General features: G+C 40.1%; 1 protein-coding gene across 1 annotated transcript in view; it reads right to left on the bottom strand.

The window, feature by feature from the left end:
* TET1 (tet methylcytosine dioxygenase 1) overlaps positions 1-19780 on the bottom strand; it is a 140054-nt gene extending 120274 nt beyond the window's left edge. Inside the window, exons 1-2 of the mRNA XM_019538504.1 lie at positions 17641-19780; positions 9691-9741 (exon numbers count right to left, since the gene is read on the bottom strand). Of these exons, the coding sequence (XP_019394049.1) occupies positions 9691-9741; positions 17641-19737 (2148 nt within the window). The 5' untranslated portion in view covers positions 19738-19780. The remainder of the gene's footprint in view (positions 1-9690; positions 9742-17640) is intronic.
* Positions 19781-22437: the final 2657 nt, after the last annotated feature.

The raw sequence follows: 22437 nt of genomic DNA, 5'->3' as shown, positions 1-22437 counted from the left end.
ATTTCTACCCAGGAGAACTTTTACAGTCTTTTCTCTGATGCCTGATGAAGGGTGTTTGTGACTTAAAACTTGCAATTAAAGATTGTTTTTTGCAAAACTCTGGTTGGTCTAATAAAAGATATCATCTCTACTATGAGTCCTGATTTCTCTTCTCTCTAGCTGAACGCTGTGCTGAAGCTACAGCTTTAGGGAGGGGGAAGGAGGGCAGGGAGAACTAGCAGTGGCACACGCAGCTTCAACTGCCTGGTCCTGGTGCAGGTCCTTGCTGCTCAGCTCCAGCACAGGCACAGGCAAAGCCCTGCAGCTCTGTGGGCCAGATCCAGTGGCTCTATGGACCAGATCTGGCCTACGAACTTTACATTGCAGACCCCTACAATAGAACAATGCTGCAATGTTTGAACAGCAGGACTAAGACTATTTGTACCCAATTATTAAATTGTTTTGATTGCTTTTTAGGATGCAGGGAAACTTTTCTTTTGGAGTACAATTCTATAAATTTTTCATTTTTACAAAAACTAAAATTATTACCAAATATCACCATATAACATTAAATAATAAACATTATACTAGATTTAGATACAGATACCAGGAATGAAACACGAATACATTTGAGTTCCTAAGCAACCATCTATGATGCCACACCAACTTCAGAACTTTAAGCTAGCACTGAAAAATGTTATCAATCAGTTACATCAGTTACATGGGGTAATTGTTCAATTATTTCCTCAAGAATGTATAATAATATTAATGCTGTCATAAAGATGAATAGATTGTGATTCAATTTAAGTTTGGTCCCTATACTAACACAGGATTGTAATTTTCATTTTAATTTATTTTGTTTTAAGGTATTATTTATCATAAGGGATTTATTTAATGTAGGTCAAACGCTAACATCTTTACACAGGCCCAAACTCTTCCTGAGGTCATTAGGAACTTTGCCTGAGTAGTACCTGCAAGATGAAGTCCTCGATTCTTAAAAAAAAAAAAAAAAATGTGAACACCAGCGAAGGAATCCCGTCACCACTGAATCATTGGGAAATTTTTCACTGATTTTCTCTCTTAGGTATTGAAAGAACAACTGACCTATTTAGTGAACACAGTTACTTTAGTCTAAATGATTAGTAAATGACAAAAATAATTTTACATTTTTATTAAAAGTTTTAAATTGGTGAGGGTATGGGTTTATTTAATTATAGGCAAAATTGTACACCTTGCTTTTGAAATCTGTCAACTTAAAATGTAGAATTAAAAAATTCCATAGACAATATTAACAGAGCAGTATATTTGGGTTCATAGGCTTATTCTGTATTGCTACAATTTTATCAAAAATTTGTAATGATACATGAATGAACCATTGATATTACCCACACCTCGGTATGTCTCTCTTGCATATTTCTTTTTCAAGTTAGATTTGCATTAGATCTGGGCTACAGACTGTATTGCAGAATCAAGGATTATAAAGGTAAAGGACTTTGTAATCTATGATTGAAGTCGTAGAGCCCAGTTTAGCAACGCTTGCAATATAAGAGTGTCTGAATGAGTTCAGCTGAATCACATGGTAAAGATATTAGTAGAGATACTTGTACAGGATCAGAGCCTTCCTTACACTATTACTATCCCACTGACTTCAGTTTAGTTGCACCAGCGTAATGGAGGGAAAAATTAGGCTTATAAAATTACAGGACATAATCAACTTAAAAAGAAAAAAGAAAAAAAAATTACACCTGCCTTTGTCATGGATCATTCCATTTCTGAGGGGAAAGCTCTGCCTTGGGACTCCCCAAGAAGAAGGCTTCTCTGGTCCCCCCTTCTCACAGGACCACCTAAAACCATAGTACTGGTATAGTTTTACATGGCTGAAGCTCCTGGTTCTGAGACCCTGACTCTACCCTGTCCATAACTTCCCCAGGTACCTGTAGCACCCCAATTCAGAACATTCCTTTCTTTTGGTCAGCTCCCAGGAAGGGGTTCTTTTTCTTTTTCAAACACCACAGCAGACTACTCAGCTCCAAGCAGTCTTTATTGTGCCACTGAAGTTCCCTCTGTCATTCTTCCTGGAGATCCTTTTCTCACTCTGTTCGCCTTGAGACTACCCTTTCTCTCCAGCTCTGTTCTTTCTGGCGTTATCCTTTCCCCGCTCCCCTGCTTTCTCATAGTCTCACTCTTTCTTCCAAGGCAGTCAAACCAGACTTGCAACAAAACTGTTATAAAATGACAGCTGTGAACACAAGAGCCAACACTAACCTAACAAAAGTAAACATAATGTTACCCCAGAATCAATCAGGGAACAGTTTCTGAAGCCTGCTGCCAGTCCCAGGTTGCCATCTTCCACAGGAGTGAAAAGGGCATCTGAATGTCCTACTTAATGAAATTATTTATAACAACTATTTACAGCAAAAACATGCTCACACACAGCCCTCCCCCAGTGTTCCCTGAAAGAACTGGAGGTTAGAACTCAGGCTAAAAAGAACTCTGGAAAAAGATTTTTCACCACAGCCTGATTATTTGCTATTTATTTATTGTTGTTACAAATAACTAAATCAGGGTTGGCAGTATTTTCCAGTGGTGGGCCAGAACAACCCAGCTGAAGTCTGAGGCTGGCCAGCACTAGAACCCGGCAGGTGCTTTTTCTCCTGGCTGCTGCTTCTCTCTGCTGGCCACAGGGCAGGCAAAGGCCCTCACTGTTAAAGCCCCCACTCTACAACCCAGATCCAGTGGCTCAGCAGGTTGCCAACCGTGAACCAGATAAATACGAATAAAAGAGACTTCTCTTTTTTCATTTGCGCATTATAAATAACAAGACTTAGCTCTTTACAGGCTTTGCTTCTACCTCTATTGATAATCTTTTTTATTTGTGTAAGCCTTTCACACAGTAAAAGTACAAGAAATGCTCTTATGAGGAGGGGCTTTTATAGAAAAAGAGCACAAAAAATGTCAGACAGACTTGCAGCCAACACTTGAAACATATTTTTACAAATGTTCTCTTTATTTGGCTAGATATCAAATTTACAGTGTCCTTTTAAAAACAAAGTGTCTGGTGGTAATTTTCTGGACTGTATAATTTCCAATACATGTAGCACCACTCTATCTTCTTCCTCAGCAAGATTTTGACATTGGGACACTTTCCATTGACTTGCTGATATCTTATAAAAAAAGTAATAAAAATGAATTACTTTCAACTATGTATTTTGGCAGACATTCTGCACTAAAAACATATACCATATATCGAGTTTGAACAAGTGGCCTAAGATCAGTTCAATCCAAGCTCACTAAAAACATGGTCATATTCATTGTTTTTCTTGCCTTCTGTTAATATTTGTATAAACTCATATGTGTATCATAGAATCATAGAAAATTAGGATTGGAAGGGACCTCAAGGGATTACCCCAGCCAGGGTCTAGCCAGGTCTTAAAAACTTCCAGCAATGGAGATTCTACAATCCCTCTGGGTAACCTGTTCCAATGCTTTACAACCCACCTAGTGAGAAAGATTTTCCTAAAATCTAACCTAAACTTCCCTTGCTGCAACTTGAGACCATTGCTCCTTGTTCTATCATCTGCCACCACTGAAAACAGTCTAATTCCATCCTTTCTGGAACCAAGCTTCTGGTAGTTGAAGGCTGCTATTAAATCGCCTCTCAAGTCTTCTCTTCTCCAGACTAAATAAGCCCAGTTTCCTCAGCCTGTCCTCATAAGTCATGTTCCTCAGTCCCTAACCATTTTCATTGCCCTCCACTGGACTCTCTCCAATTTGTCTACATCTTTTCTATAGTGAGGGGCCCAAAACTGGACACGGTACTCCAAATATGGCCTCACCAGTGCACAAGAGAGGAGTAATCATTCTCTTGATCTGCTGGCAACAATCTTTCTAATGCAGCCCAGTATACTGTTAATTTTTTTTTTTTTTTTTACAATAGCAGACTGTTACAACTTCAGGCTGCTTATCTCCTCCCCAAACTGTGCTCTTAGGTGCAGTAGTCTAGGTGCTGACCTTGCCTGTAAATACTGAGGTGAAAAAGGCACTGAGTACTTCAGCCTTTTCTGCATCCTCTGTCACTAGGTTGCCTCCCCCATTCAGTATGGGACCCACACTTTCCCTGATCTTCCTCTTGTTGCTAACGTACTTGTAGAAACCTTGTTACCCAGCACATCCTTTGCTGGCTGCAACTTCAATTGCATGCCTGAACAATACTCTTATACTCCTCCCTAGTCACTAAGTTTCCACTTCTTGTAAGCTTCCTTTTTCTGTTTAAGCTCACTGAAGAGATCCCTGCTAACCCAAGCTGGTCTTCTGCCATACTTGCTATTCTTTCTGTGAACTGGTTTGGTTCATTCCTGTGCCCTCAGTAAAGTTTCTTTAAAATACAACCAGCTGTCCTGGACTCCTTTCCCTCTCAAACTGGTCTCCCTGGGGATCCTGCCCATGAGTTACCTGCCAGATTCAAAGTCTGCTTTTCTGAAATCCAGGGTCCTTACTCTGCTGTTCTCCTTCCTTCCTTTCCTCATGATCCTGAGCTCAATCATTTTGGCTGCTTACAGATGTTAAAAAAGAAAAAAGTGCTTTACCAGTGCCCTACAGCAGTGCATTACAGTGACCCAGCTTTGCAGTGTCTGCATAAATCTGGCACTTTAGCAGGGCTTTTTGTCACTTTTATCTAAAGCTGAGTCAATCAGCTATTGGCTAAAAGTGCCCAAAAAGCCCCACTGAAGTGCCCAATCTATACAGATGTCAGGCAAGCCAATTCCAACTAACATGCTACCTCTTCTGGGCATGTGCTGGGCTTGGCTTAGGAGTGTGTGGAGTTTAAAGTAAAGTTTTGCTTTTTGTTTAATGTCTGCAAGCAGCCCTTGTGGTCACTGCTACCCAAGTTGCCATCCACTTCTACACTGCCCACCAATTCTTCCATCTGTGAGCAGCAGGTCAAGAAAAGCACATCTCCTAGTTGGTCTCTCCAACATTTGTACCAGGAAGTTGTCCACAACACTCTCCAAAAACTTCCTGGATCGCCTGTGCACTGCTGTATTGCCAGCAGATGTCAAGGTGATTGAAGTCCCCCATGAGAACCTGAGCCTGTTGTGGAAAAACTTCCACTAGCTGTTTAAATGAAGTCTAATCCACCTAATCCTGCTGGTCTGGTGGCCTATAGCAGACTGCCACCATGCCATCACCCTTGTTGCTCTCCCCTCTGACCCTAACCCAGAGACTTTTGACAGGCCCATCTTCAGTTTCACACTGGAGCTCTGAGCAATCATACAGCTCTTCTACATAAAGCACTTCTCTGCTTCTCCCCTGCCTGAACAGTTTACACCCATCCATGACAGTGCTCCAGTCACGTGAGCTATCCCAAGTCTCTGTTACTCCAACCACGCCATAGTTCTGTGACTGCAAGGACTTCCAATTCTTCCTGCTTATTTCCCAGGCTCCATGCATTCATGTACAGACATGGAAGATAACTAGCTAACTGCCCTTTATCAAGAAGAATGACAAGGCCCTCCCTGTTGCCCCCTCCTGCTTGTGCTTCCTCCAGGTCGCACCTGGTCACCCACTTCCCCACTTACCTCAGAGCTTCGGTCTCCATTCCCTGGCAAATCACTTTTAAACCCTCACAGCTAAAACTGTATTATAACTAGGGCTGACAGGAAGCCTTTAGTGCTAGCCTTTATCTTTGTATTTGAAAACTGGTTTTAAAAAGGCTGTATGCATTAATTGCCCAAATAAGGGAAAAGAGAACCCTTCAATTTGACTGCGTTTAAAACAAATAAACATCTTTTATTAAAAATATGACATTTATTAGTTACAAATATGACATATTTACAAACAAATCAAAAGAGTAGACATTGAGTCATCTTCTGCTTTTGATTTAACTTAGATTGAACTGATTTTACAGAATTTAGCATAATTTGCTTTTAATTTCCAGACACAGAGAGAGGATATGCATGGTGGTTATAAATAAATGTATGAGCATAACCAATCACAAAGTATATGCATGCAGTTGAAATACTCACTTAGCACTGTGTAAGTTATTGTTGACTCTTGAATGAACTGTAGATTTCTCTCAGACTCTTATTACCTCCGTCAATGTAGCAAACAGCTGTAGCCACTGAAAACATAATCTCAGGATCACAGAACCTGGCAGAAAGACCCTGGGACTGTACTGCTTTCTCAGCTGTATCTTGGTCTGAGGGCGATTTTCTGGTTGATCCCCCTACTATCTATATTGATAACCGTAGATCTCTCTGACAATACCGATGCCACATGTAACCATTTGATTCTTCTGATCTCTGCGTTCACTTGACTTAAGTGAGACTGTAAGCATTTCCACATTGTTAAGAAGGGAAGCACTAATCACAAAGTGTGTGACAAATACCATTCAATGCAAATATTGAGAGAGAGAGAGAAAGGGTGGGGGAGGGAGACGAACAGAGACACAAACTCTTTCATACTTCTATGTGTTGAAGATGCAAATAAATGAACTCCATAATAGGTACCAACTTTTTTTGCATATACAGGCAAGCCCTGCTTAACGTTGTTGTTTCCCTTAGCGCTATTTCACTATAACGCTTGTTTTACATTGAAACTCAATTCCACTTAGTACACAGTGGGTTTTGTTATAACGCTCAAGGGCATTGTACAGCTGGCAGCAGGTTTTGCTTAATGCTATTCCACTTAATGCTCGGTTTTTTGGGAACCAGTTAAGAGTGGTAAGTGGGGGTTGCCTGTACTTTTTTCTTTCATATCAAATAAAATCCAAAAGGTATCTACTCCCCCAGTACAGAAGACAGCAAATAATGTTTGCAAGGGAAACTAAATGGTCTCTCTTTGAACCTAAGTACCTCCCCTCATAAGACCAAACTTATTTTTCCTTCAATAAATTATTTGCTGGAATTTACAGACAAATATTTTGGCTATTTTTTCAAAAATATCTGTACATTTATGAAAAACATAACAGAATATTAGGCATGTTAAGGTGGATATTCTAAATGACTCTACATTCTTGTTGTTTGAAGAAGTAAGATACAGAAATAGTAAAACCATCAAAACCACAGGGTAATGATATATTCTACACGTGAGGTTAACATATAAAGCGCTGCAACTTGTATTCAGCCAGAAAGCATATGCTTATTTAAAAAAAAAACAACAACTTTCTATTGGATAGAATATCATTTTAAAAAAATTAATAATCCTAACAAATTTAACCAAACGATACTTCCAAGTATATGGAGTCACCTAATAACATATTTACCTTAACCATACTTACATACATACATACATACATGCAAGAGCTAAATTTCAATAACATCCAAAGAGAATTTAAAATGTTAGCTGTATTTTTTTCCTGAGAACAAGCAGAAACTACAAATTATCTTTTATGGGAAAGTTTACTATTACAGGCAGGATCACATCACAAACAAATCCCTTAAACTGCTAGCGGGATAATTATTGGGTTAAGTGTCATTTACAGATTTACACTTCTGTGAATGATAACTGAATAAAAAACTAGGAGCTATAGTTCAAGAGATATTACTGCAATACAGTTCATCATGGCAGGTCAAGTGCCACCTAATACAAAAGAAGGATTACAAAGAACTATAACCAGAATGCCAGATCTTTATAAGGCCCTTTGAATGTAAACTGTAAATGATGTATGCTTCACTGCAAAATATTTACTGCAGCTGACAAAAAAAGAGTCCAATTAAAAGAACTAAAAAAATATATACTTTTTGGATAAAGACAAAGATAAAGACTCAGAAATAAGTTGGTTGATCAGTAACAATTTCTACCATATGTAAATTCAGCACCAAAAAGTATGAATAAAATTAGAGTACACAAAGAACATTGTGGAAAACCAGAAAATAACTGTACAAAAGAATCAAAAGAAGGAACAAAACAAATATATTTGCTACTCCAATGCCTAACATATGATAGTATGGAAGAAAAAAAACTTCCTTGGTTTATTAAAAAATTAGACTTTCTACTAGAAAACAAACATGAAAACTCTGCATGCACTTGTATGAAAGATAAGAGATGGTACAAACAACATGCTATATAGAAGCCTGCCACCAAATTAAGAACCCAGAATGACAAACAGGCACAAGATAAATTCTTAAGCATGCTATTAAATTCTTAAGCATGCTATGAAGCCCTAGCCTGGGCAGATGTTTGATAGAATCTATCTGCCTTTGACAGAAACCAGAGATCGCTGTACTTTTCACACTTTGACAACAATGATATGACTTGTCATACCAATTAAATATTACACAACTGAATAATTTACTTATGGATAGGCTTCACTGTCACCAGAGAAACATTTTACACAATGCAATGTAACATGTCTTTACTATTAGAGTCAATATCATGTCTTTTGTATTTTGTACAATTAAGAAAAGTTTTAACTGGGCCTATCTGCTGAGCTACAAAAGAAGCACTTACTAAAAAGAATAACTAAAACATGAGTCTGATTTGACAAAATCTTAATTTTAAAGTGTATGGATCAGTTAAATGAAGAAAAGATGGGACATTGGCTGGTATTGTACCACCATTGTTACCACTATCAAAGATAAAATAGATGTTTTAAATTGCACATGCAACTATTCCATCATTAAGCAAAATCCAGATGCATTTCCAACCAAATATTCTTCAAATATTTTATTAATCTTAGCATTAAGTTAGTTTCTGATGACGTATTTAAACTGTAATAAGAAAAATAAGTTAACTTTACATTTAAAACCATTCCAGTCCATTATGCTGTATTATTAGCATACTGTAATTTTCCTAAGTTTCTCAATTCTCAGCATTGTTAAGCTATACACGGTGATAAAATACTTAAAGAAATAATAAAACTCTCACACTGATGGTTCACATGCTTTGAAAGTGTTGTCAATTAAAAGTGTATTTAATAAAACAGCATGTCTGCATGTGTTCCTTTCACTCCTATTTATAGGAACTTAGCTTTAACAGTCTACTTCCAATAATTTATAGTTTTAACCTAAGATCAGAATACTGGCATAAATATTTCTATTTATAACTCTTTGGTAATGGATTAGAAATTGCAAAAATAATCTGTGTGTTTTATGGGAAATTTTGTAGGGAACAAACATAGTAGTGTTAAGCTAGATTCACTGCTCTGAGTACTGGCCCTTGTTAAAAATACCAGTGACATAAATGTCTTTGTATGAATGTATTAATAACAGCATCTTCATCTAGTGACTGCAAACTATCAGAAACGCATTCAATCTGTAATTCCCATTAAGATGTCTGACATACTTAATACAAAATATTCACATTTCAGCAACTTCCCCTTTTTATGAGGAGTCCTTTGACAAGTCATGAGGCTACCCAGCCTGTGTCCCCCTCTCACTGACATTTTACACTGGCACATGTATTAAATGATCCCGGGGGTGAAAAGGGAACATCCCGCACACTGGGAGAGAACAAACTTTTGCAGCCGGCAGACTGGGTGCCAGAAGACCTGGCTAGGTGCAGAAGGCAGGCCCCTATGTGTACAACCGGTGGAGATCAAAAAACCAGCCTGCGCTTTAAAACAAAACAAAGCAAGAAAAAGGAGCTAAGCTTCGAAAACTGTTTAAACCTCAAATCAGCCCGTTCCCCCGCTGTTAGCCCTAGTCTCGGTGGCAGGAAAGGCAGGCTGAGGGCGGGGAAGGGGAGAGGTCCGCAAGCGGCACTCGTTACCTTGAGAACTCTTTGCTTTCTCCTCTGAGGCCTTTTGTTTTCAGTCAGAACCTAGAAGACATCAAATTGCAGAACACGTTGCAGTTAGCAAGGCTCGCCCCGTGCTACGCCCCAGCTGCCAGGCCGGGGACACCCATCCGGCTCCCCCTGGGCGCCGCTGCGGCGGCCACGACCCGCGCGCCGAGCCGAGCGCGGCGCCCCCGTCCCCGCCGCGCCGCTCTCAGTGCGGCTCCGCATTCTTCACGGCCGAGCCCACGAGGTAGCCATCTTGCTTCCTCCTACAGAGGAGCCCTCTGCGGCGGAGCCCGGCCGGAGGCTGCTGGCGGGGCATCCCCATCGTGGGGCTTAGCAGCGGCGACGGCAGTGGCCGCCCGCCCGCGCCGGGCCCGGGCCGGGCATGGCTGTGGCCACAGCAGCCGGGCGGAGGGGCGCAGCCAATGGCGAGGCGCGAGCGCAGCCCGAGCCGCTCTCCCCGCCGGGCCCAGCCTGAACAAAGGGGTCCTATGTGCGCGCAGGACGCGGGGCGGCCACAAGCTGCGACATGGACTCCGCCGCGGCGGATCAGGCCCCGCTCTCGCTCCGCCCCGCCTCGGACGCGGCGCCCGCCCCAGGCAGGGCAGGGCAGGGCAGGGGCGCCGGTGAGGATGCAGGCACCAAGCGCTGCCCCTCGGCCGCCCCCGGTACATGGAGGCGGCCCAGCCTCACCTGCCCGCCCGCCTTCCTCGCCTTGTTCTAGGGCCCCGCTGTCTTCACGCGTCAAGGAGCATCACCCCAAGTTAGAGGCCTTGATCCAAAGCCTGCCGAGCCTGGAAAGGCCCCCGTGCCCTCAGTGGCCTTTGCAGGAGAAAGGTCGGGGCCAGAACCTGTGGCCACACGAGAGCCCGCGCTCATCAAGTGCTTGCCACCCCAGTGCCACCACCACCATCCTTACTAGCAGTAGTATTACTCTTACTACTATTATTATTAATAACAAAGATAGCAAGAAATAAGTGATAAATAATGAAGTAACTGCTTGTATGACCACAGGGTCCTGGTCCAAGATGAGGGCCGTCTCTCAGGGGTGGGCAATTATTTAGGTCCATCAGCAGGCCAGTCAGCACCCTCTGCCCCACAACTGATATGGAATCTGCACACCCTGCACCTCCTCCCAGAGCACAGCACAGCCCCAGCCCTGGCCCCCGCCCCGGCTTGCCTGGCACCCACTGTGGTGTGGACTTGCCCCAGCCAGAGCTGGAACCCACGTGCAAGGCACTGACAGTCCTTGACCTAAAGAACTTGCATCTAAGCATAAGGTGTGGTTGGGAGGGGTGGGGGGATGGACAGACAGCCAGGGAGCACAAGGAAACAAGAGACACAATGTTGGTTAGATGACAGAAGACACACCACAACACAGTGCTATGCCTAACCCACGAGGGTTTAATTTACACTATTTGCTAATAGGATGCCATAAACAAATGGCAGCTGGGCATTAAGGTCCTTGTATTACCATTTTTTTTCCTGAAAGCTTCACCAAAGAATTGTCAGTCTAGGGGCCACTGTGATCCTCCTGTGTTTGTGCAGAGTAGGTAGAAATTAAAATTTTTAAAAGGGAACCATCTCTTTCAAGGGGTATTAATTGCACCTGAAAGCTATCTGCATGTTGCATCTGCAGTTGAATTATAAGCACAAATCTGAACAGTCCCACACCGATCCATTTGATTGTGGGTGCAAATTAGATACAGTTGTAACTGCTGAAATTTTCATCCACAATTCATGCAGTAGCTTACCAATTAAATTGGAAGCATTGCCAGGTTATTGTCTTATGTGGTATTAGCTAATTACAATTTAAACCCTAATTTTTGGGCTAAATTTGTATTTTGAGGGTGAAAGGATTTAGGACTAGGTAACGTAAGATATTCAACTATAATGTTCTATTAAAATACCTTTGGTTTATTGTTTCAGAACCAGATTGAAAATAAATGTCCCTATATCAGAGGCTGGCAACCTACAACCCGCGGGCCAGATCTGGTCAATGAAGACTCTGGGTTCTGGTTAGGGCAGCAGACTCCAGCTACAGCAATGGAGGAAGCTTTCCCAAGGTCCTAGAGCCTGCATTTCTCTATCTAGTCTTTTCATGCTTCTGAAGATTGCTGGGGTGGGGGGGAGTGGTGAGGCCCTCAGCAGGGGCTGAATCACAAGCAGCAGCCAGTGACAAAAGGTTGGCTATATAATCAGTGATTGAGATGGTTTATGGCCTCAGTTGCCCAATATCTTTTACTATTCAGAAAAAAATACATTGCTTTCATTTATGTAGATTCATTTAGACAATCACATTGATTTGTGTGCATGGCAAAAAAATGGAACTCACTGGTAGGCCTAAGATTAATCAGGATCTTCTTCCTCCTTAAAAGAGCCTTCCTTTTGTCATGTAAAAAGAAGTGACTACTATTATTTTAAGTAACATGTATGATTATTCTGAAAACAAATTAAAGAAATATCTATTTTTTCTTCCACTTTGTCCATTGAAAAATATTTGAGGTAGTTTCAGGCCTCCTTGTACCAGTCATTTTTTCTCTGTTGTTTGGGAGAGCACATACCTGTTTTTTTTAATTTGTTCATTTTTCTTGTTTTAAATAAGAACATTTTAATTGTGAAACCACAAAAATTGGCCCTGGAAATTAGGAACAGGTTTAGTTCTGAAACTGCTTTTAACCTTTTCTTTGAAACAGACTAGACATCAAACTGGTAATCTTTCTTTATTTATACTATATTCACCTCACTCTCAGTACCACACAGAATACCAAACTAGTGTATGTTATAATTATTTTGTATATGTGCTGTACACCAAATCAGAGGAAGATGCTCTGCTTTTACCATTTTGCCACTTGAACCTGATATGTAATTTATACCTCTATTTACAGGACTGCTGAATTTCAGCCTATTGCAGCAATTGTCTGAGTTTGTTGGTTTGCTAACCACCTTCTTAAAAAAGTTACGTTTGAAATATCATGTGCAGTTTTCTTCTTTTCCTGCACACTTATTTTAAAGCCCTAATAAGCTTACGTATTTCTAGATTCTATAGCAAAGTAAATATCTTAGGAAGATAAATTAAATTATAATAAGGATTGTCTGGGAAACAAGAATTGGGTTTCACAGAGTTTTGAGACTTTTGTTTTTGTTCTGATGAGGAGCAAATCAAAATAGAGACTTTTCAATTTTTTTATTTTATTTTATTTTATTTTATTTTTTGCAGAGGGAGGAGAGAGGATGTAAAAGACTAAGGTTCAGGCTTCTGGTCTGAATCAGACAAGGTGCCCTAATCACTGAATTTATTCCAGTAATTCTCTCTCTCTCTGAGCAGAAATTCCATTCTGGACCTCAAAAACTTTCCCAAAAGTTTAATCAAAACAGATAAATTTCTGCAAAAAGTTTCAGTTTTAACAATCTAACATTTTACAATGGAAAATGTTAATCAAAATCTGGTTCTCATAATAGCATTTGAACATATTAAAATTTCAGACAGTCCATTATAAAGAAACACAATGAAGCAACCATTATTATTATTATTACTCTCTTCTGGGTTATTCAAATTACAAGAAGCAATTAAATATAACATCTTGATATCCTTGGCTTTTTAACTTGTCTAACTTAAGTTGGCAGTTTCTGCTAATTCTTATCTGGATTATTGCTGAATACAAGGCAGATTTCATTCAGTTCACCTTTATACAAAATTTAAATCAAGAGAAATACAGCATATATATAGAGTAACTCTTGAGAAAAGAAAAACAAGAAAAAGGACATATCTGAGAAGGAGAGACTCAGGAGACAGAAGAGGTGGGGATGTCTTGGCTGAAGGTGGATAGGACTTCATCTGGGCATCAGCTTTGGGAAATCTCTATAGCTACAGTGGTTCCATTGCTCTCCCAAGAAGGCCTCTGGACATCTGCAATACCAGACAAACTGTATAGAGACTCTCCTGCTGGGAGGAGGTTTAAACTGGAGCCACCCTGCAACTTTGCTGCTGAACAATGAGATGTCCCTCCTTAGTCCATTAGTCAGACTTTAAGCGATTGGACCCAAATGATACCAAGCTCCCTGCAAAGGCAGGATGGAATTCTTTGGCTCTAAGCCTGGGCCCACCAGAAAACCACACAGATGTAAGCCAGATGAGAGAAGGCTCACCAGCACAGCCATAGTGCACAACACTCTGCTAAATAAAATATCCCAGCTTGATCAGCATTGTTATCTACTTACGGCTTAAAGAGGCTAAGGAAGTACATTTTTAAGTAAATAATCTATTTGAGTAGAGGGTAGCTGTGACATAACTTAAAATTTTCCTGCCTGCTGACTTGATCCAGCTGTCAGCATTACAATGAATACAAGCCAAAATTAAAAATAATGTATTCGTCAATGATGCTTTTGTCCCCAGGTGTTCCTGTAATATTTATTGTAAGACATTTCCTAATTAGATATAAATCTGTTTTTCTTCTGTTTTAAAATAATTCTGTAACATGAATTAAATATAAAGCATAATTATATAACCCTTTTATCATGTGCATTTTAGAATAATTCCCTGAATTTTACCAGCTCATATTAGCAGAAGAGCCATGTCATAAACGTATAAGCATGAAGACCATTACATGAAAGTGCTACACACAGAACCTGTGAACTAGAGCCCACAATGCTTTATCTAGCTCTCATAATGTCACATCACTGTAAAATCTGTTATATTCAGTAAGGTACAGTATCACTGGACGTTCATGTGGCTTCTCCTCTGAAGTAATATTTGCAAGCCTAATATAGTTTTTAAATATTGTATCTGGATATGTATATGAATTAATGGAAGTAACATTATTGTAACTAATACTGGCTCCAAATATGCAAGTGATTCCCTCCGAGTTGACTGCCTGCACACGTGTGTATGCATGTTGGCATACACACCTGAGACTGCAGTCTGAGAGTCTACCACCTGGGCCCTGCCAGCAGTAAATCCATGCAAGATCATAAAAAAAAAATCATCATCCTTTCTGCAAGACAGAAACTATCAAACCAACCATTATATCTTCTGAGGCATGTCCTGAAGTCATTTGACATGCAGAGCTTTCCTTGACCTCAGTACACATTTTGTACATGGCAGAATATAAGTATATCACTCTGTCTAGTTAAAACTACAGGAGAAAACCCTTGTTAAGGCAAAGAGCAGTGCTTCATGATCATGCAGAGAATAGCTACCCTCACACGTCTCTCCCACTGAGTCACCTCCAGAAAACGTTTACATTCTACCAAAATGAGACAGACTCATGTCTCCTAAAAACAGGAATCTATAGAAACCTGCCTAATTCCAGTTTTTTACAAAACATTTTTACTTTCCATACCATGGACAGAGACTAAAAACTTTTTGCATTTCCCTTTCATTTAGAACAACTTACTCCTACTTAGAACAACTTACTTCCTAAAATGTTTTGATTCTTTTCCACAGCTCATTCTTACAGTCAATTCACATTTCTGCAGCTTGTGTTACAGCTTGGCTATAACTTTAAATAATTATAAACAACAGATCTTGACAAAGAGCCATTGTGTTCTTCATTGAAATAGAATTTTCCAGAAAAAATCCAATTTGAAGTTTTAAGCATCAGAAGAACTCACTTTATGCATCTTGAAACTTCAGAAGGTGAAAAGTATTTGTGTTTTAGTTGAGATGTAGAAAACCTAGGTTCAATTCTCCTCCGCAGTCAGTGCCACTAGCATTGGACTAGACATTCAGTGTCTCTTCCTTTGGTCTACTTCATATTTATTGACTGGTACAAAGTGGGACAGCTCAAACAGAAGAGACTGAGAAAAATCTACCCCACAACAGCCAGTAATCTGGTTGGCTATGGCATTCACCTTGAATGGGGATAAAACAGCAGGAAAAGGTAGGAAAACCTTGATCTCTCACCTTCCAGGTGAGTGTCCTATGAGGGTACTGGCTGTAATGGGTTCTGATTCTTATGCTCTTATTTTTCACAAAGTCTTCAAAAGGTTTCAGATTCACCCTCATATGAAACAAAAATCATTTTGAAGTCTCTGAAATACCTGTCAGGCAGTACAGCTGTTGTCCCCCTCAACCATTCAAATTGGCTGTGCTGAGCTTGTGCTTGAAGTAACTGAGTTGAAGTGGCAAAAATTGCTTTACCTTACACCTCCTCAAACTTTGGGACTGGCCAGTAACTCAAGTGGTTCCCAGGACAAGTTAGAATGTTTCAGTGCTGCTTTAACTGACCCCAGCTGGAATAGTTTCCTAAGTACCATATCACAGGCCCTCTGACTGACAGATTTCCATCTCCTACTAACTTTACCCCTCCACCAGAGGCAGGGGATTAAAATAGCATAAAACCATCTATAACAATTTTCACATAGTAGAGCATTCTACACTAGAGGAATCCATAACTCCTCCATTTTGACTTCAGCAACACAAAGGGAACTTAGCTGGAGTTGTAAATCTGCCCCAGAGATTTGACTGGGAGTCTATAGGGGAGGAGGGTAAAGAATCAGTTTTATGGGCAACCTGGTAGAGAGATTTCATTTATTAGTAGAACTCTTTGCAATTTTTCCATAAAAATAATTTAAAATAATTAATAATGCCACTGTTGGATAAATTACTTGTATTTTGGCAAAATTTCATTTTCTTTATATTGACACTGTGAAAATAAAATTTGTTCATTCCCTCATTTTTTTCCTCCCTTTTTACACAGAAAAAAAAATCAACAAATGTGGATTTTCCCTACTAAAACAAAACAAATCTTTAAAAGATTTTAATTGATAAAATTGTAAAGCTTTAAGCTACATGCAAAATCATTAGGGAAATTTTGTAAGCTGCTTTAAGTAGCTCATCTTGTCAGGTGCACTGAAGAAGTGGCTTGGATCAGCTGATGCACTGGGTCATCTTGCTGGTCAGCAGAGGACACAAGGGTAGAAAACTGATTGGTGAGTCTTCATTTGGGTAGCAAAATCAAAGACTGGGATTAGAGAATTAATTGCTTGGAGAAATGATGAATCAAGGAGACAAATTATTCCTGGGGCTTAATGGAATAAAGAACAGATGGGGATAAGAAATGGATGGATTGGTGAGGTTTGATTGTGCGGGAGGAAGGAATGATGGATGTGGAATACAGGAGAGAAATGCAAAGCAGCAGCAAAGAGATATGAAAGTCCCAGCTATGGGCAAGGGCTTCTGAAAAGTTTAGGTGTAGCAAAAACAAAATGTGTTCACTATCAGAAAGAACAGTCGGACAGAAAGAGGCAGTGAATTAAAAAAACATGGATTAGAAAGGAAGATAGGAGACTGAAAAATAAAGAACGTGTGGGTGGGATGTGGTAAGTGACCGGTAGAGAGGAGGCAAGCAGGCATGAGTGAGATTGAAGACACAGATGAACAGACGGTTAAAAAAAGGAGGGGTTTAGAAGGAGAATGCAACTAGAATTTGGATCCCAGAAGTTCTGATGCATATTTGCAGACACGTTATTTTTTACTGGAAAATTATTCTGTAATTTCATATAAAAAGCAAGCAGGACCCTTCTTTCTTTTCTGCTTTTTGCTTAGAATAAAATCCAGGGTTTTACCTGATACTTTCACAAAATGCTAGGGAATAACCCAGCTCCCTTCAGACTTGACATCAATCTGCACTGCTCCCTCCTGTTTTTGATTACATTATCTATGGGTCTAACTTGGTCTTTTGGCCACTACACTCAACCTTAGAGTAAACCTATGTCAGGCCCACTTCTGGTTAAATGCATGCATATGGCGTGATCAACCAAAACATTACTCAGACTCAGCGACAAGACTTAGTAACTGGAGACATATATTCAATTCTGAGTGTCAAAATGTACTTAATATATTGTCCAACACTACACAGTGACCAACATTTTAAAGAGCTGTACAGGTAGAGCCCAAACCTTATATAGATTCCATTTATTTCTGACTTTGCTTACCTCAAAAGGTAGCGTTATTGGTGGTGGCGGCTTTTTCAGTTCTTCACATTTTCTCTTTTTACAAATCCGGTGACTAGTTTTACGTTTCCTGCAACAGCTGCATTCTTCACAATTGGTTTTCCGCAGGCAGGGTTCACACACCCCACAACGTCTTCGTTTCTTCTTTTCTAGCATAGGAAGCAAAGATGAATATGACAGTTGGTGACCATAAGCTGGGCTGATAAAGGAGGATGGATCCGAGGCCTCAGCTGGTCTGATAATGTCACCCCTGTTGTCCTGAACCAAGTTCAAGTTTATTCCAATATTTCCTGATTGTGATGAAGAAACTTTGTGTTGCAGCTCTAAATCAGCTGGTATAGCTATATGTACGTCTCTGTCAGAGGCAAGAGTGGAGTTTCCTGTGCTGGAGGACAACTGTGAAATACAGCCTTTAGGGGACTGTCCAGAACTTCCACTGAAGGCTTGAATGGTTGTAGGGATTAAATCTGCTGCACTTTCTTCTGTGTTTGATGATGAAATAGGAATATAACCAGAATCCAAAACTAATTTTTTTTCATTGATACATTCAATGGATTGTTCAACATCCTCCATTACTTGATTATTTAAAGAGGTATTTGAAAATGAATCACAAACTGTCACATTTTTTGTGTCAGATTCCAAATCATCTCTTTTACAGCTCAGGCCAAAATCTGAGCCAGGTTCAACATCCTCCGTTACGTGATTATTTAAAGAGGTATTTGAAAATGAATCACAAACTGCCGCATTTTGTGTGTCAGATTCCAAATCTTTTTTTTTATAGCTCAGGCCAAAATTTGAATCTGGTTCTTTACTGGTAGGCATCAAATCCACATCTGATTTTATCTGGGATTTAATAAATAAGCTTGAATCTTCTAAATGTGCAATTGAATTTGATTCAGTAGTACCTACAGAGTTAGAAGTTGGATAGGGTTCTTTATTTCCAGGCTCCAAATCTATCTTTAAATGTGATTTTGCAAAAGAGCCTGGATCTTCTAAATTTTCTTTTGAGTTTAATTCAGAGGTAATTATAGATGCAGAACTTGAACTGTGTTTTTCAATAGGCACTAAATCCAAGTCTGTTTTCATGTGGGATTCAACAAATGTGACTGAATTTTCTAAACATCCTTCTGAATTTGATGCAGATGAAACAACAGAATCAGAATTTGAATCACATTCTTGACCAGTAGGCACCAAATCGAAGATAGTCTTTAAAGAAGATTCTGTAAATGAGCATGAATCTCTTAAACGTACCTTTGAGTTTGATTCAGGGGTAATTACAGAGTCAGAATGAGAAGATGGAGGAACAGACACAGAATTTTGAACAAAAGGTTCCTGTAAACTACCTGTGTTGGGTTCGTTTGATGTCTCCTTATGGGGTAGGTCTTCACTTTTGTATTCCCCCTCTAACACTTTTGAATATTGACTAATTATTGGACTGTCTGAAGTAGAGACATTTATTTCAGGCCTTACAATCTTTCTGTCTTGACTATCACATTTAATAGAGGGATCTTCATTGACAACACACAGAGCGTTCTCCCCTTCGAGAGGAGTTAATTCTTTTTGTGCTAAATCTGGTTTCAACACTGTTTCACTTGCTTCAGTAGTGTTTTTTTCTTCCAATTCAGCTAAGGTTCCTTCTTTCCTTGTTTCTAATCTTTTCGGTGCTGTAACTGTCTTGTTTTTAGTGATTGCTGAAGCTTGGGACAAACTGTGTGAGAATGATCGGCTACGCAGAGACATTGTAAAGCCATTGCAATTTAAAGAATCCTGGTTTTGAAGGAGATTATTATCAGTTTTCTCCAAATTTACCCAAGATGTTCCAGATAACGCTCTAGTTACAGTACTCCTGAGAAATCTACCTGATGAATTTAAAGTTGGTTTATTTTCTTGTTGCTTTTTCTTCACATCATTTTCTTGCACTTTCTTGCATTTTTCAGAACTCCCGGCCTTTGTAGAAGTCTTCCTTGTGGAAGTTGCTTTCTTTCTTACTTGGCTAGATTTCTTTTTGCCTTGGCTAGTTCTCTTTTTGCACAACTCTTCCTTTTTGACTGATCTGGAAGGTCTGGCATGGTGAGCCATGTTTACTGAGATGTGGAAGAGATGTAAAAGGAGTGGTGAAAAAGATCATGGAACCTTGGAAGATTTTTTTTCAATTCAACAGAAAATTACTTATTCTCATTGCTGGGCTCTGTAACAGCACAAATATAACTCTGAAATAAAAAAAAAGATTATTTTATTTTTATTAACCACAGAAATTTATGTATCTTAAATCTATTTAATAAAAATGCACCAAGGCAAAAGTAGAAATACTTGAGTATTATCAAACATTAGTCTTATTAATATAGGAGTCTTGAAATATGAGTATGCTTTATAGTCTGTTCAGAACGGACTTAAATGTTTGTAACTCAGAATAAAATGTGGCCAAACCTTAAAAGACCATGACAATGGCATAATATTCTCACTCAGTGACTTTTTCCACTTTACAGAAAAGTGTGAATTAACTTAAATATAATTCAGATTAATTACAACCCCTCCTCCCCAAGAATATGGCATGGTTATATGGGAATGCATAGAGAAGTAATGCTCAGGTTTTTAGCCCTGTGCAGGCTGTGAGCGGCTGCAGCAGGGAGCACCAGCCACAGGGCAGGGGAGGTGCCACTTTTCCTCTACACTCAGAACCAGCTAGTCCCCTGCCCTTCCCCACACCCACCCTTTAGCTGAGTTTCCTGCGTTCAGCCAGGAGCCACATGGTCCCAGGCCAGAAGCCCCTACTGGGGCTTCTTGCTGGGGGAGGTGGGGCAGCCAGGCCCTGCTGTGGGAGCCTGCCAGGCTTCCCCTGGGTCCTACTGCCCTTGGTTCCTGTCATCTTTGACAGGAACCAAGGACAGATTACATTTTAATTTTCTACATTTTTTAATGGGCCAGATAGAATGCCCTTGCGGGCTGGATCTGGCCCACAGGCCGTATTTTGTCCACCCCTGCTCTGCACCACCCTTAGCTGGCCTCTTCAGGCCAAGCTCAGGCCTGGGGCTCCATGCTGCCCATACCTAGCCCTGTGTGCTGGGATCGGGCTCCACACTATTCCACATACCTGATCCAGAGTACAAGATCATGCTGTTCAGCCTGCACAGCTTCCCATAGGTCTGGAAATTTGGCAGCAGGGGTGCAGTGCCACTGCTCCCATGCCAGCAAATTTTTGGACCCATGGTAAGCCCCACATGCTGAATGACACAGCACTGAGGGCTGAACACCCCTGGCACAGAAGATTAAGATCCATCCCAGTGACTATATAGAAACTATTTTGATTGTGACTTAGGAACTGAAACAAAGACAAGATCTGCATACCTGATATACACACATACCCCCATGAACAAAGGACTAGGGAGAATCACAGCTTCTCCACCTACGTCTGGCCAACATGGCTTCAGGTACAAGGTGAGAAGTAAATTGTTCCTTTACGGGCAATTAATGCAAAGCAGTAAACTCCAGAGTTTATTGCTCCAGGAGTGCCATTTGAATGTGCACTCAGGACCACAGCACATTAAGCCAGGTCAGAGCAGCCCTGGATGGCAGGGACACTGGGGTTCAGCCTGCCAGCCCAGGGTTTCTCTCTGCCCAGGGATTAGCCAGCAGGCAACCTTGGTACTGAAGCAGCCTTGTGCCCCAGCCAAAGCAGCATCTACATATGCGTTGCTGCAGAGTAAAAAATTGCACAGCAGGATAATACTTGTATTTATAAGTATCATCCTGCTGCAGAGTTAATTAGTTTACTCCAGCCTAATTCCAGTGCACATCTACATGTGCAATGTTTACTACGGAGCTAATTAATCTACTCCACAGTAAATGTCTTGTGTAGATATGCCCTATGAGGCTTACCTTAAGTTATTCCTCTAAGCAGAAAAAGGATGGGGGATGAATCATGACTCCAAGTCACAATTTCTCGGCGAGGTAGTATAACAGCATACTACACCATATCCAGAGTCAAGCCTGAAAGCTTCATATAGCCATGCCAGGTAAATGCATTACATAGCCAGAGCTCACTGCTCTGAAGCAATGGTTATTCAAATATAAACCTTATTCTTACATCATTCCCACCTCATTAGTACAAGGAAGTTTTTTTGTAATAAACGCAAGTATAATGTTCAGAGAACAAGATTAAAATAATGTGACAAGGACCCAATATAAATCTATATTTTTTTTACAATGGAAAAATACATCCTTGTGATTTTTCAGGCACTTTTATCTTGAGCAGGGGTTTACTGTAGAAATTACAATATGTAGACTTGCATACATTTTAAAACATGGATGATTTTTTCTCATTTATTTAAAAGAACCCTACAAATATGCAATAGCTGTGCTATAGTTCTAGGTCACAGTGGAAATCCTATAATTTTGGTCAAGTGCATCTGCTATCCCAAGGTTTTCAGGTACTTTCTGACACTTTAGATAAAGGGTTCCCAGACTGTGGTCTATGTATTGCTGTGATCTGCATGCCTGCTATTCCATCAATTCACTTCATAACTTTTTAAAGGTATTATATAAGCCAATTAACCTAGGAAGCTGAAGCTTCACCAAGTCTATAGATTGTAATCTGGGAGAAAGGTTGCTGTGAGTACCAGGAATCCTGGCTTTCTCAGATAAACAAAAATTGCAGATTCTCTGATTAAAAAAAGCAAAATCTGCAATTAAAATTAAACACTACTAATACACACTCTCACACACTCACACACACACACACTCATACATATATCAATTGAAGATGATGTTTTATTGATATAT

The sequence above is a fragment of the Crocodylus porosus genome, unplaced genomic scaffold (genome assembly GCF_001723895.1).
Source record: "Crocodylus porosus isolate Cpor-Errol unplaced genomic scaffold, CroPor_comp1, whole genome shotgun sequence".
NCBI classification, from domain to species: Eukaryota; Metazoa; Chordata; order Crocodylia; family Crocodylidae; genus Crocodylus; species Crocodylus porosus.
This window is presented reverse-complemented; position numbering and strand designations above follow the sequence as displayed.